General features: G+C 38.1%; 1 protein-coding gene across 1 annotated transcript; it reads right to left on the reverse strand.

The window, feature by feature from the left end:
* Positions 1–343: 343 nt before the first annotated feature.
* LOC143889298 (nudix hydrolase 22, chloroplastic-like) lies at positions 344–3,469 on the reverse strand. The gene is made up of 4 exons (XM_077393473.1): positions 3,146–3,469; positions 2,898–3,040; positions 881–1,000; positions 344–787 (listed from the first exon to the last, which is right to left on the reverse strand). Exons 1-4 carry the CDS (start codon positions 3,417–3,419, stop codon positions 563–565), a joined length of 762 nt encoding a protein of 253 aa, XP_077249588.1. The 5' UTR covers positions 3,420–3,469; the 3' UTR covers positions 344–562.
* Between the last annotated feature and the right edge of the window lie 12,924 nt (positions 3,470–16,393).

Raw genomic sequence — 16,393 nt, forward strand, 5'->3', positions numbered from 1 at the left:
CAAGTCAAACCAGGGATAAGCAGATTGTATGAACAGCCCGTTTGTTGAGTTTATTACCCAAGAATATGACAGTAAGAACTGTTCATTGTTCACCAATTTTATCCTGATAGGATGTTATTAAAGAACAGAGGTTGCATGAACAGAGGATAGCAAGTCAAACAAAGTCTATCCTTGGATAGCAATGATAGCAAGCAAGTCTATCCGAGGACAAGTATACTGTATGAATAGCCGGTTTGTTGAGTTTATTACCCAAATTATGGCAAACTGGAGTAACAAAACCACCAATTGTAGACATGACTGAGGACATCAATCTCTACAAAATATTACATTGGTTTCAAATATATACTATGAAACATTAATCTTATTATTCCGTCTTGATTCACAAGATTTGGAATTTTCTATCATGAACGAGCAGACATTTATTCTCAATCTGTATGATTTCAAATTTTCGATCATGGATTGACACATTACAATACAGAAAACAAATTTCACAAGGACAGCATGATCTTGCATGAACAATTTAAACTTTTTCCTCAGACAATTCATAATATGACTCTTGGCTTCATGTAATTGTATCTCCCTCCTTGACAGAGCCACGAATCTTAAAATTAGGCTTAAACTCCTCAAAGGATGGTGGTCGCTGGTATACAATTGATGCAGCGTGAATCAAAATACCCGCAGTTAAACCAAATATCACATATTTCTTATTATCCACTTCGAAATCAAAGAAATGAACAATATATTTAGTCCCCATCCATTCTCCCCTTTGAAACCTCCGATTCTCATCCTGTATCCACCATGAAATGAAACTATGGAAAAAAACTTCAAAAACATAAAGCCCACGAAAGGGAAAAAAAAAAAAAAAACAAGAAAGAGAAACCTTGAGAAACATCTCCAAGGGCGCATCGAATATTGCTTCCACTTCGCTGGCATTTACGGTGGGCTTGAATGCTTGCTTATCAGAAAGTATACCAATCACAGGAACAACTCTCAAAAGATGCTGCAAAGAAGATTAAAAACAGTTCAATTTACTAATATCAGATATTAAAGTTAATACACCTTCACAACAACACACATGCAAGCTGGAATGGTTGGCAGAAAGAGGCGCTGGATATTTTCAAATGTGATGCTCAAGTTGCCTCTGTTCATTTGTATGGGAGCTTTAGAAAAATCTAATCTCAGTTGTTAAGTTGTAATTTGGAAATAAGATTAAGGCCCTCTAGTTGTTCAGTTGTAATTTGGAAACAAGATTAAAGTCCTGTTTGTTTAAGATTTTGGGAACTGATTGTGAGTTCAAAACTGATTATTGGACTCAAACAGGGCCTTAAATTTAAGTCCAATAATCAGTTTTGGGCTCACAATGGCTTCTAAAAGTCCGAAACAAACAGGGCATCATATGCATTCTTTTGAAGCATAAAATGTGCACGCTGTATCAACATCATCCTTCCATCTGAGCAGCAGACACATTTTCGACCTTAAATACCATTTTTTGTGCGTTTGTGTGCTTATTTTTCTTCTTCTTATTGTATATTTCTGTTGGAAAACTCAACAGTTGAGAGTTGCAGGTGAGAGAGCAGAACTTACTTAACTTCCAGATAAATATAAGGGCATTAGCATGCAGAGGTCCAATTACTAATTAGTCATAATTATGAAACTAGATCACTCTGGGGTAGGCACAACATTTGTAATATGGGTTGCAGAAAATTATGACTTGGAATCTAAATGGCAATGAGATAATCAGAGAGTGCTAGAGAAGTTGGAATAATGATGGATGATGACTGGGAACACAATGCTTTCCATACAGAGAGCAGTAAAAATGACCTTATCATTCAAAACTGGCAACAATCATGAATGACTCATGTAGGCAATGAGATAAGGGAACATATCCTACAGCTTCATTAGAATGAAGGGTCTTTGCAAGGAAATTTCATGGCTTGACCTAGGCAACAAATTTAAAGATCTTAAGGTTACATCTGAAAGTTGTCCAGATATTGAGCTCTAAATACCAGATTACAGCTTGAGGCATTGCGACAGTTGTTTGAGTATTGAGTGCTAAATACCAGCTATGGAGCTTGTTTAAAATCATCCAGTCACATAGGAAAGACGAAGGTTGATCACAAAGCAAAGTGAAAAACGGAGGAAGCCATGGTTGTATTATCAATGTATCATGATTGCAGGTCAAGAAGGTAGTGGTATGAGGTTTGACATACTGGAATCGACTCTATTCAAGGACCTTACAGGCATCAAGAATGGTTTGACACTAAGAAACATCTAATCTCAGATGTAGAATTTGTGACAGAAGGGTGCACCCAAATGGGCAATTTGGGTTTTTTAAGATTGCAGTTCACAGGAAGCAAGGTTTTAAATTTTGGTTTTGGTTTTGGTTTCGGTCATCAGCAAAAGTACGAAATTTCGGTACTAAAATCACGGCCAAAATCTAGGTAAGATTGTTCAACACTAATTTTTCTTCTTCTTTTTTATGGTTTTCTAGAAATATCTTAAAGGAATCTCGTTGTTTGTTAGGCTTTCATTTATATGAAAATTTGCACGTTCTGCAAATTTCGGAAAAATCTCTAAATTTCGGGCAAAATCTGGTATTTTTCCGAATCCAAATTGTATTTAGTTTCGGCTGCAGCCCAAACCAAAATATTTCAGCCGTTACTGCCAAAATTAAAAACCACGACGTTAAGTAGAATCAATGAAAAAAGCCCAAATTACAGTAGGTTTGAGTGTTTGACACTGAGAAACATCTAATCTCGGATGTTGAATTTGTTACATAAGGGCGCATTTCAATCACACTCAAATGGGCAATCTGGGTTATTATTTTTCAGATTGCAGTTCATAGAAAGTGCAATCAATAGAAAGAAAAGAAAAAAAGCCAAATTAGGATCCCATACCAGGGACAAGAAGGGTTCGAGAACGGCCAAACGCGTAACAAGCAATGGGTCCAAACCAATCTCTTCTTTGGCTTCTCTAGTCGCTGTATCAAACTCATCAACATCTCCCTCTTCCCTCTTTCCTCCCGGCAAAGACACTTCCCCTGTTACGCACAAAAACATAACAAAAACGATTAGAACATATTTTACATATTTCAAACAAAACTTTTTCTCTATTAGATTTTTTTCATCTTTCTCTTTTGACTGACCAGAGTGAGTGGAGAGTTTAGAAGAACGTTTGGTAAGAATAACACGCAGATCCCCTGCATCTCCTTCAAAGAGGCAAATAAGAACAGCAGCTCTCTTGGGTCTGAATTTTGAAGGAGGGATTGGGGCTTTAGATTCAGGCAAACCCACCTGAGAAATTACATTTTTTGCCCTTTCTTGTTCTTCCTCGTTGTTAATTTCGGAAGAAGGGGGTTTGTAGAGACGGAGTTGTTGAGCTAAGTTTCTTAGACGATGGCTTCCATTGATGGAATCCATGGGGTTGTTGGTATGATTGGGGAAAGAGAGTGCGGCTGAAAATGAAATTATGGGGGCCCAATTATGTCAATATAAAACTGCAGAGTGCTGGTTTGGTGGGTCGCTTGATGGGTTGCTGGGGCCAAGGGTGGCAAAATTGGCCGAACCGAACCGAAAATTCGGTTTCGGTTTGGTTCGGTTCGGTTTGGGGATCAAACCGAACCGAAACCGAATGTTTCCAATGATTATGAGTAAGGGGTGCCAAAACCGGTGGAACCGAATCAAAAATTCGGTTTCGGTTTGGTTTTTTGGTTCGGTTCGGTTTGGGGGTCAAACCGAACCGAAACCGAACCGTTGCCACCCCTAGCTGGGGCCCAATTATGCCGATAAAAGTTGGGGAGTGATATTCCTCCCCCCCAACAGAAATAGTTAACTTTTATGCTTTTGGACTTAACGGTTGCTCTGCCACCCCTTCATAAAAGTTAACGAAAACTGTTAGAGGGGGGGGGGGGGGGGGGGGGGGGGGGAATACCACAGCCGCCACCCATTGTTAACGAAAACTGTTGGGGGGGGGGGGGGGGGGGATACCACAGCCCTAGTAAACTACGGAAGCTCCCGTTAGCGAGATCAGGTTGTAACCAACTAACTTGCGCTACATACAATGGCTCTGTTAACTAGGGCTGCACACGGTTCGGTTTAGGAGTTTTTTTTTTAACCGAACCAATGACATCGGTTTGGAGAAAATCCAAACTGTAACCAAACCGATCGGGGGATATAACCGAACCAAACCGAACCGATTTTCACCGGTTCGGATCGGTTTGGTTCACGGTTTATCCGGTACAAATCCAAATCAAGTAGCTAAATACGTTTATCTATAAAAAAAGGTTTAAATATGTCCCCCCCCTCTCTCTCTCTCATGAAACAAAAATGAAGAGACCCCTCTCTCTCTAACCCTAATCGAGGGCCTTATAAAGGGGATGATGTAATCCCCCCCCTCTTCCCCTTTCCCGCTTTTCTTCTCTTGGACAGCCCCTCTAAGTATTTAAGACTATTCTTTTTACACTTCTAAGGCGTGGTCTAAGGGGAAGGCATGAATGTATTCTTTACTTTTTAATACAGGGAATTGATATAGACACACCTCCCTTGTTTAAATCACCCCTCTGATATTAACTCACCTTAGATTTGATAATGACACAAAATCATTTCGTCTTTTCCTCCATTTCTCGGTTCTGTTCGGTTAATTTTCGGATTAAAACTCTAAAACCGTGAACTGAACCGATCCCATCGGTTCGGTAAAATTCTAAACCGTGACCGAACCAATGCCGAGAAAAACCAAACCAAACCAAACCGAAAGGCCCGGTTTGGCTCAGTATATCGGTTTGGCCCGTTTTTTGTGCAACCCTACTGTTAACGATTACCCTGTAAGCAAAAAGACAGGAATACCCTCTCAATCTGCTAAATTTGGAGTTTGTAGACGGGGCCACATTGCAATCCCTAATTTAAGAATGGAAATGAAATATTCGCCCCTATTTCTTACATGGCACCCCCCCCCCCCTTAATGTGAAAGAGTAGTAATAAATACACTAGAGGGGGCTGCTTCTTTGCCCGTATTCAGTATTCAGTATTCACTATTGTTTTTTCATGCACGCGGAAATTTTTTTCTTAGGAATTTCTTTTTCATCTCCACAACAGGGAATTGATATAGTTATGGATTATTTTGAGGGATATATATATATATATATACTAGTAAAAAACCCTGTGCGATGCACGAGCCGACAAAGAACTATACGGACCACATCACAGGTTGATCCAAACCGTCCATGTGATGGAACACAACATAAATAAGTTGTGTCCCAAAAATCAGCTCCATAGGTTGATCCTAGCCCTCCAATCTATAGAGGTTTCCATAATATGTTGTTCCTCTTAAATCGGAAGGTTAAGATCACCCTATAGGTTTTTTATTAAAAAAGCATAAAGGAGGGGGGTAGGATTGAAATTATGTGGCTTTAATGGGTGCCTTTGTTAAAAAGCATAAAGGAGGGGGTGGGATTGAAAATATGTGTGTTGAATGGGTGCCTTTGTTAAAAAAAGTCAAAAAAAGTGATGTGTAATTCTACAAAAAATTCTCTTATTTTCTCTTCTGCTATATAGTATTAGATAGGGGTGTAAACGGACCGAATTCGAATCGGATAATGCTATATCCGAATTCGAATTCGATTACAATATTCAATATCCGTATCCGTATCCGAATCCGACGGATATTATTTGAATTAGGATATTATCCGTATCCGTTTATCCGGATTTAAATCGTATCCGAATATCCAAATTCGAATAAATCATATCCGAATGTCCGAATTCGTATCCGTATCCGAATTCGATTCATGTCTGTAACTTTAAATCAATTGGTTAAATATCCAAAATTATGTAATTGAAGTTGAATTCGAATGCGAATATCTGCATCCGTAACCGGATATCCGAGTTTGCATCCGAATTCGAATATTCGGATACGAATTCGGATATACGGATACGGATGCAGATATTCGGGATAAACGGATGTACTTGTCGGATTCGGATGTGAAACGGATTGGATGCACCATTTACCAGATTCGGATCGTTAAGAACCGGATATCTCCTAAACGGATTCGGATAATATCCGCTTGAAGCGGATTCGGATAATATTCGCTTTAAACGGATTCGGATGAGGACGGTAATCGAATTTTCGAATATCCATTTACACCCCTAGTATTATATATATATATATATATATATATATATATATATATATATATATATATATATATATATATAAGGTACCCTAGGTAAAACTTGAACTGTTGTGGTTCAAGTTACTTTTGTTTTTGTTTGTAATAAAAAAATTGAGAAATAAGACATTTCAGAAAATATTTTCTTTTCCAAAAAATTCTTGCAATCTAAGCAGTACTTTAATTAAAAATTTTAATCCTTAAAAATGCACATTATCATTAACCTTTTACAGGAGAAACTTAGGTCATGTTTGACAACCATTTTCGTACCCTTGATTTTCGCAGAAGGCAAAACATGGGAAATGGGTAGCGTTGTCATCAGATCCACTTATATCTTGGTCATTATCCATTCAAATGCCTTGTCAATCACATCATTTTCGAAGTGCTTTTCGGATCTTACTTTCTGATCTTGGTTCCAATCCAATTCAAATTAGACCCTCTATGGGTCCTACTTAGGTTAGACTCCTTACTAGATTTCTGTGAAGAAGAGCAACACCACAATGGAGAAAACCCCATTAAATTTCAAGATGAAGACCTATCCGACGCTCGGAAGAGTTGCACTCACTGCCTAGTTGGTTATCTAATGGGGAAACGACCTTACTTTCTTGCTTTCAGAGAATTTCTTCAAAAAAGATGGAAAGTTAAGGGGGAATTTCAGATGTTTGCCTTGTCAAATGGCTTCTTCTTAGTCAAATTTCTAAACAATGAAGATTGTAAATCTGTTCTGGAGTCCGCCATAACAAACTATGGGGGAAGAGCTCTCATCGTACAAAAATGGATCCCAGGATGCGCAATGGAACGCCTCAAGCTATCTACCATTCCCATTTCGGTCAAATATCCAGGCCTGCACCTCCAGTTCTGGACGAAAAGAGGTCTTAGCAAAATTACCAGTGCCATTGGGAGACCCTTGTACATGGACTCTCAAACAACTGAGGCATCCAGACTTAGCTATGCTAGAGTCTGTGTAGAGGTGGATGCTAGTTAGGTGCTCCCAAATATCTTGCACATTGAAACACGAACAGGGAAGATTCAACAAGAGGTAGAGTATGATTGGAAACCCCGAGCGTGTCAAACTTGTATTGATTTCAGTCATACATATGAGAAATGTCCTCTATCTCAAAATACCGACAAAAAGATCATTGCAAAAGCTCAAAGGCAGGAATGGATTCCAAAAAGGAAGACAGAAGAAGAAAAGCCAGACCCTGCCTCGGTTCAAGACAATCAAGAAAGCATAGATAGTATCCCTGGTCCTAAAGGAATTCCCTTAGGAAATAAGACTGAAATAGTCACAAAAAATGCCTTCGGTATTCTGGCGGAGGTTGAAACAGGGGAAGAGCAGGGAAGCCTTGGCACAAAAGCAGATGAAGGAGGGTCTGAATTTGCTTCAACAAGCTTTCAAAGCCTCACAGGGCATTCACCTATTCCAATGCCCAACCATGACAAACCTTTAAATCAGCCCAAAGAATGCATTTCCTATGCTATACCCGAAGAGGAAGGAATAGAGGGCATTCACCTATTCCAATGCCCAACCATGACAAACCTTTAAATCAGCCCATAGACTGCATTTTCTATGCTATACCCGAAGAGGAAGGAAGAGGTTCCCTCTTCATTGGAACCCTCCCCAGAAAAGGAAGTTGAAGGTTCCAAAAAAGTTCCAAAAAAGAAAGTATCCTGGGCGGATGAACGTGATCTAGTCAGCCTGATCCCAGTCGCGCAAGAGGATAGTGAAGAAGAGAATCAAGAGCCTGAGGAATCAATTGAATCATGGCATGAAGTTCTCAAGAAAAATTGGCCAAGACGCTCACAAAGTGCTCATCATACCTCTACCAAATTAACTGATTATGTAACTCAGAGGTCTTGAGCATTTATATTGTGTTTGTCGCTCATATGTGCCGAGCTTTGGTTTCTCCCTCTCGCATGTTCCGAGTCAGGGATGGTTTGTGTTTTTATTGTATCATCTTTCTTTTTATCAAATAAACCGGTAGGGGTCTCCGCCAAACCCCAGCTTACCCATCAAAAAAAAAAAAAAACAGATCCATTTCAAATTTTGAATCCTTACCCAATTTGGTTCTATACCTGGTCGGATCTACAGATCCTACATTTTGGGTGGGTGTCACGGGTCCTAATAAAAATCTGAAGATCCGTGGGAGTGTCTTAGGTCCTACTTTATTTTTTACACAATTTAAATTTCTACAAAGAAGTTTTAGCTCTGGTTCAATGCGCTACAAAGAGTATAGTTTGTATTTTTTCAGTCTTTTTAGCAAATAAAAGGGTGGTGAATAGCTGTGATTAGGCAGACACATTCATACAATGACAAGTGGACAAAGGATTCTTTTGTATTCGTTATGTTACAGTAAAAATCCCTTATTCCTATCATGTAAGTTAAAAAATGATAATTTTTTACTCTAACAAAATAAGTTTGGATGTGGGACATTCCGTCGGACTTTTTACATTGCCCAGGTCCCATGCGATTAATAAAAGGAGTATCTAAGTCCCACATGAGACACTCTGAGAGGGGATGAAACAAAAATGTTATAAATTCTCTTTAATGAAGGTGATTGGAAGAAGAAAGGAGTAGGTTTAGTACCTGTGTTTGATGTGCTGGGTGACCAATCCAACAACTCGCATTGGTTCATATGGGTTGTACTGGTTCCCCGCCTAAACTCAAAACGCCCTCGAGAGTACATTGATACTAAATTGGGCTGCTTATTGACTACAAGTGGATAGAGGTGTCCTGGGTTGGGAGTCTTGAATTCAACCCGCTTTGGGTATTGTGTGTGACCCGGATGCAGCCCGTTTACCTGGCTCCTTATTTATTGACAAAGCATTATGCAATATTAATAGCAAAGCAAAACGAAGGAACCAAACACAAGCAAATAGGGGTGTTAGTTCGGTTATAACCGAACCGAATAGACTGAAATTTGATAACCGAAATAATTTCGGTTATCAAATTTTGATAACAATTTGATAACCAAAATTGAACCAAAATTTCCAAAAACTGAACCAATTAAAAATTCAGTTATTCGGTTATAATCAAATAACCGTATAGTGGGAGAAAGAGGGAAAAAAGCAAAATCTTGATTGGATCGGAGGGCTAGGATCATCCTATCGAAATGATTTTTTGAGCACAACCTAATTAAGTTGTGATAAATCAAATGGACAGTTTTGATCATCCTACGGAGTGGCCATATAGCATTTTTTTTGGAAAAATAATGGTTTTTATCCATAATTTCGGTTTTTCGGTTAACTGATTTTTTTTTTTAGATAACCGAAACCGAACCCGAATAACCGAATTTTCAAAAACAAATAACCGAAATCGAACCGAAATGGAGAAAAAACCGAACCGAACCGACCAAACCAATTCGGTTCGGTTATTTGGTTATAACCGAATAATGAACACCCCTACAAGCAAACACACAAAGGCACAAAGATTTACGGTTCGGCAAAGCCTATATCCATATATGGCAGAGGCGACAAGAAAATCCACTTTAAGAACTGGAGATTACAATAGAAAAACAGTATCTCCCATTAAACCCACCAAGAAACCCTAGCACATCCTTTCCCCCCCTTTTGTGCTCTCAACCCTCTGAATACGATAATAACCCCAAAAATCCTTTATACAAAGTAGGTGAAAACAAGCTTATTCTACTCGGCCCAAATCACTTAAATAACGGGTCCCATTGTCCAATAAACAGGCCGCAACCGGGTCGCACACTTTATCCGACCCAAACCAGGTTTAATTCAAGACACCCAACTCAACAAGTACAACTTGGGCCGAATTTTGGGAATTTGGGTTGAGCTCGGGTTCGGGTTGATTCCAATTCATTTTTTTAGCCAAAGCTCAACTCAACCCGACCCAAGTTTCACCCCGACAAGTGGATCAGGTACGTGTGTCCCAACCAAATTCAAGATTGCCAAACCCAAATATGCGTCAACTCGACACCACACAAGCACGTACGTAAATGGCTAAACTCACGGAGACTAGCCGGGGTGCAAGCTCGGTCGCAAGATCGATCCAACCCGATGGGTTGTTGTCTTCAACATAAAACGGGTGGGGTTTGGTCAACCAAACCCAGGTTGCACCCCTGATGGATACAAATACGCTAGTCTATCTAAATCCTAACTTGTAATACAAACGAATGTGAAAGTGACAAAATATCTTAATTTAAGTGTTACAATTTTAAATAAAGAAGAAAAGGGGATTGGAATTGGCTTTATTAAGTGTTTACGTGTTACATTTTTAAATAGGGAGTTGATATATCCGCCCCTTTTCATTCACAGGAACACCCCCTTACAGCCTTTCACCGGTTTTTAACCGGGCTACTTATAATAACTTTTAAATACCAAAATGCCACAAGCCAGAATGACGAAAATACCCTCTAATCTCTCGTTCGAATAACTCTCCCGCCCTACACGAACCATCTCTCTCTCTCTCTCTCTCTCTCTCTCTCTCTCTCTCTCTCTCTCTCTCTCTCTCTCTCTCTCTCTCTCTCCATGACTATTAAAATCCCCCATTACCATGAGAATAGAGCTCTCCATTTCAGACGATTAGATTCGCTTGTCAAGCGTTCGATGAAATGATTGTGAGGGATTATTAGATTTGCATATATGATATTTTCTTCTTGTCTGATTAGATATGCATTTTGGATTTGGTTGTTAAGGGCTGCAGATGTGTGTTTTTTATTTTTATTTTGTTAAGATTAGAGTGAGCTTTGGGTTTTTGTTATTTATGGTTGTGAAATTTCATTATTAGTGATGAGTTATTCGATTGGAAATGGTTTAATGGTTTTGGTTGTGCAGTTGAGATTATTCGATTGATATTTTAGGGTTTAAATTGGTATTCCTTTTTAGCTAGGGTCTCACAAATAAGATTAGGTTGTTTCTAGGATTTTGTTGTCTTATTTCTTCGATTATATTCTTTGGTCTTCGCTTAATATGAAAACAGTGATTATGGATTCAAAGTAATTCTAAATTTGTTGTGTTTGTACATATTACTTACCTAGATTTTATCTTCTTTATGATTTTCAAGAAGAACTGAAGTGATTCCTTGCTTCTGATAGCTAATGAATCGGCGTAGGAATTATGGATTTTTTTTTCCAAGTTTTTTGTTGATTGAAAAATAAAAGAGCATCTTAGATTTAGAAAGTCTTGCTAACTAGAGAAGTAGAGAGGAACCGTGACTCTTAGAATTGGTGTAGCCATATAGTCATTTCATAGATACTGAGAAGAAACTTGGAAATTTTTTGGTTTTGAAAAATAAAATTGTACGATATCAAACATATGAATTATTTGAAAATCTTTACACAATTAGATTAGTTGCTTTTAAGTTGATGTGTTTGCAGCCATGTAGCATGCACTATTTATTTTAATCTAACTCATTCTAATATTTTTTTTTTTGACTTTATAACAATTATATATTTTCCTACTTACTATGGTCTATGGACATTCAAAGCCAATAAGAATGCCTTGAGAACATGATGAGCATGCGGCCAATTTTGCAAAATCTCAAGGGTATATAGTAAGCTTCAAGAAATCAGAAAAAACAAGAAAGTTATCATTGGATCTAATAGAGGGGGTATTTATAGGAATACCCATAAGATTCCTGATAATCTTTGTCAGAAGGACACATGAATACCCATAAGATTCATGATAATCTTTGTCAGAAGGACACATGCTCACGCTTGATAAATTGTCCGTTTAGAATTGATGGTAGAAGGATTAGCACCGGCCCATGGATACTCAAGATAAGAAATTTGGAACACAACCACAAAGCTTCAGAAGACATCTCAGGCCATCCACCCAGTCGTCTTCTTTCAAAAGAAGAAGTTTGGCGAATTAAGGAAATGACTTGCTGGAATACAACCACGACAAATGCTTTCCTCTCTTAAGCAAAGTAATCCACAACTTTTATCAATATCAAGTGATGTCTACAGTTATATTGCCAAGGTTCGTAAAGAGATACTAGATGGTCGTACCCCAATCCAAGCTTTAGTAGATGAACTTGCCGGTGGTGGTTTCCAATACAATCTTAAATATGATAAAGAAAGTCGTTTGACACATCTATTTTTCTCGCACCCTCAATCGATAGTATTGATCAAGCACTTTCTAATGTTTTTGTGATGGATTGCACCTATAAGACCAATAAATACAAGATGCCATTACTTGATGTTGTTGGAATGATGGATTCAAGGAAGGAACTACTGAACAAAAGGTTTGCAAGTGGTTTTAGTTGACCTAGATGTCATTTCCAACATGCTCAAATGCATTACTAATTCTACACTAAGAAGAATTAAAATGTATATTCACTAAATTCAGGAGTTGGTGTGGCACTCATTGTTTGCATAGCTTCAATTGACAGGAGTTTCCTCTATAACTAAATAAAGCAACACAGGAATCATAATTACGTTATTGTGACCTCTAATTATCAGTTCTGCAAAACATTTTGGGTGGCAAATAACAACTGCAAAATTCACTATTTCTAGCACCTAGCAGCTTTGGTTTCAAAAGTCATGAAATTCAGCTTTCATGGATTCAAACAAAGCCCATGAATTAGAATTAAACCCCCCAGAATTCTGTGTTCATGAAATTCAGCTTTCATGGATTCAAACAAAGTCCTCGACTATTCTGTGTACATAAAAAATGAATCAAATTAGTGCAAAGTTACGGATCTTGGTGGATTCGAACCACCATCTTCTTGAGACCTATTTCTCAAGTGCTCTACCTGTTTTGAGCCAAAGATCCACAGGGAAATACAATAGCAAGAATTAGAAAAGCATCAAAGGCGAGAAAATTAGACAGATAGAAGGCAAACCATACTAAGGAGTTCATTGGCTGCATCATGTGTTGCTCCCATCATGCCATATTTGTTTCAACAACCGGTAGCATTCTAAAAGTGCTTTTGAACAAAAGCGCATTCTAAAAGTGCTTCTTTGTTTCCACCATTCCCGGTCATAAAGTACAAGCATGCATCAGATGTGTCGGGAGCTAAGTCGAAGTTGCAGTCATAAAGTACAAGCTACATTCCTATAGCACAATCGGAAGCTATAGAAATGTAACGATGCCCAACTAAACCATAATAGTTAGAGGCCATGTCAAAATGAATATAATGGAGAACAGGCCCATGTTTTTAACACCTTATCTTTCAACTATGATAATTGAGTTCTCGAGTTGTAAATGAAATTACAATTGCCATGATGAAACCTTGGCGAACAGCAAACACTCAATACACCAATTTTAAAGCTACTGCCAAATGGAAATGCAAGAGCATGTGGTTTTCTTGTATAAGGCTTTAGTTCTTCAAGTAGGACAGTCCTATTGTCACTTTTTATAGAGCATGTGTTTTTCTGGATACGTTCAATGTGGAGCTCATAGTATAGATGGAAAGAGATGTTCCCTTCGATTATTTCAAATTAATGGAGTAGGTCACTCACTCCAACATTCCATCAAACAGTTAGAGGGCCCTTTGTCTGAGAACTCTCCAATTTTGAGGAAAAACTAAAAATTCTCAGACAAGAAGTAAACAACAACATTAACCATACTGCAGGAAATCTTAGCTCCCAATGTTCTGAGGGAGAAGAAGCCTTTCGTCGACTAAGGGGGATAGAGAGATATTAGAGAAGATGTGTTGGAGGGTATTTTTGGGATTTCAAAAATTATTATTAAGTAAGCCAGTTGTAAAACTGCCTAGTGGCGGTGGCCAGGGTGTTCCTGTGAATGAAAAGGGGCGGATATATCAGCTCCCTTTTAAAAAATATCTTTATTTATGTGTGAAACAATAATCAAATATATACGAAGACACCATATTTTTTTATGACTAATTATTTATGCGATAAGGTATTTAATAGCTATAAAGAAATTTACAAGTACGAGGAAACATGGTATGCGGGAACACCATTGCTATATACAAAAAAAATAGTTAATTTTAAGATCAAATTTTTTCATAATACAGGAATACGGCCGGAAAGAAATTTACATTTATTGTATCTAATTGAGATAAATTAATTTAGTTTTATAAGATATTTAATTGCAATGGTTAAATTTGCATGTATAAGGTATCTAATAGTTAAAGGAAACTTTATCTTAATAAGGCATTAATTTTTAAATTGAGAAATGATATATTCGCCCTTTTTTGACTTGGGACAGCCCCCTCTATTGTAATCGAGAAGTCATAAGTGAATAAATCTCTTTCCTTTAAATTACCTCATTGGCCATCCAAGTTTTCTCTTGTAATTTTTATTACTCATATTGTTAACTTACCAACTTCTCCAAAAGCTTAAGCTGTTGGAGAAAGCCGTTATTTATCTTTTATACTTTAACACTCTCCCGTGCACATGTGGTCCCACTTAGGCAGGGCGGAGTAAGGAATTTACACTTGTGGGGGCCGGATTAACTTTGGGGGGCCGCTTACCATTACCGGCGTTTAGGAACGCCGTTAAAAGTGTTTTTTTTTTTTTTGCTATCCGGGACGTTACCTCGAGACCTTTGGTTTTGATACCATGTTAACTTACCAACTTCTTCAAAATCTTAAGCTGTTGGTGAAAGGTGTTATTTATCTTTTATACTTTAACAAATATTAATAAAATTTGAGGTGCCGTCCAGGGGTCATAAATAAATTCCGGGTTTGCAAAAAATAAAAAAATAAACATATTAAATTCCTAGCTTTTTTGTTTCTTATGTAAAGTATTTAATATCTATAAAAAATTAAACTTAAAACGTTTTACATAACCTCTTTTGTTATATTAAATATATAATACAAACAATGCCAACTGCATCTCTTCACCAGGCCTATAAAAATTAGGAACTTCCCCGTGTGAGAGAGACATGAAGTTGGACGAAAAGGAGTCGAAAAAAACAGGTACACACGGAGAAAATCACCCAAGATCTACACCGTAGGAAGAAGAAAGAAATGAAAGAAAATCACGAGCCATTTCAAATCAGACTGTCCATCCGAGTGTCCTGGTAGGTCCTACTTACAGTACACACAGTTAAAATTCTTAAAAGAAGTTGCAAGAGGGTGTAGAGAGGAGCAAGCACAACCCGCGGCGCAGTGGGTTAGTGATTTCCGGTCAATGGTTAGAGAAGAGATTGGGTGACTTGAGATGAATGACAAATACTGAAAATAGGAATCAATCGAAAAATGCATATAATTTATTTTTACTAAAACACCCCTAAAATAATATTTAAAATTCTTAAATATTTTTGGTAAAAAAGTATAAAAAATCAGATTCTGGACTGTCCTGATCCTATGATAAGGAACCAAAATGTGTCAATGGATACTCATAATGTGTCTAGATCATGTCCGTTTAAGTTTGGATTCAGATAGTCCATCAGTCTTGGTTAGGGCTGCAACTTGAGTCGGGGCCTGACCCGCATCGACCCAACCCAACCCGAACCGAAAATAACATGGGCCGGTTTTAGAAATCATGGGTCTTGGGTAGGGTCGAGCTTTAAATTAGAAAACCCGACTCAATCTTGAATAGGGCCGGGTTTAAAGAAAAAAAACCGGAAACCCGACTCGACTCATATGGGTGTACTGTGACTTTCTTAAATATCTCTTTAATAACATAGAAAATTATTTTCTAATATATTGATACAATTGTTTTTATTGAGGTGATCATGTCTCTAATGTGAAAATAGTGTCCTCCTTAAATTTATAGACTTGCTGACATAAATTTTGAGATTTTTTGTGTGAAGATTTGTTTTTTTCCTTCAATCTCTAAAATAGTCACCATCCTACGCTAAAAAATGAAAACCCGACCTAACCCAAGAAAGTTTCTTCGGTTAGGTCGGGTTTACGAATCTCGGGTTTTCCTGTAAAAACTTAGAGCCAACACGGCCCGAGATATTTCTTGCGTAGGGTTTTGGAAAACCAGACCTGCCCAACCCAAGTTGCACCCCTAGTCTTGATCCATTGACACCCCCCGTCTAGGTTTCACAGCTGCGACGATGACTTCAAGCAAAGCTTTTGGCAGAACTTATCTCATGGGTCGGTGACCCCACCCCGTGCCGGCAAAGGAAAGCGACCATGTTTTGAAGGACTACCTCAAGGTGTGTTAAGCAGAGCATTTTGGAAAAGAGGAAGCTAGGCGTGCTTACACCACCCACATCCATCTCCGTCCATGTCATTCAAATTGGAAGCAAACATCACTCTCACCCCAATTGTCCTACTTGTCCTCTTGATTGATTTGCATTTCTGCTTCCATAGAAAATTCTTCCTCCCCTTTTTGTGTGTGA

This window comes from Tasmannia lanceolata, unplaced genomic scaffold, assembly GCF_043159265.1.
Source record: "Tasmannia lanceolata isolate RefF3 unplaced genomic scaffold, GAP_Taslan_0.1 ptg000013l, whole genome shotgun sequence".
Lineage (NCBI taxonomy): Eukaryota > Viridiplantae > Streptophyta > Magnoliopsida > Canellales > Winteraceae > Tasmannia > Tasmannia lanceolata.

Coding starts and splice junctions, on each gene's coding strand:
- LOC143889298 (XM_077393473.1), bottom strand. CDS start 3,419: ATGGATTCCATCAATGGAAGCCATCGTCTAAGAAACTTAGCTCAACAA. Junction 1,001..2,897: donor TCGAACCCTTCTTGTCCCTG/GTATGGGATCCT, acceptor TCTTCTTTGCAG/CATCTTTTGAGAGTTGTTCC. Junction 788..880: donor CCTTGGAGATGTTTCTCAAG/GTTTCTCTTTCT, acceptor TGGTGGATACAG/GATGAGAATCGGAGGTTTCA.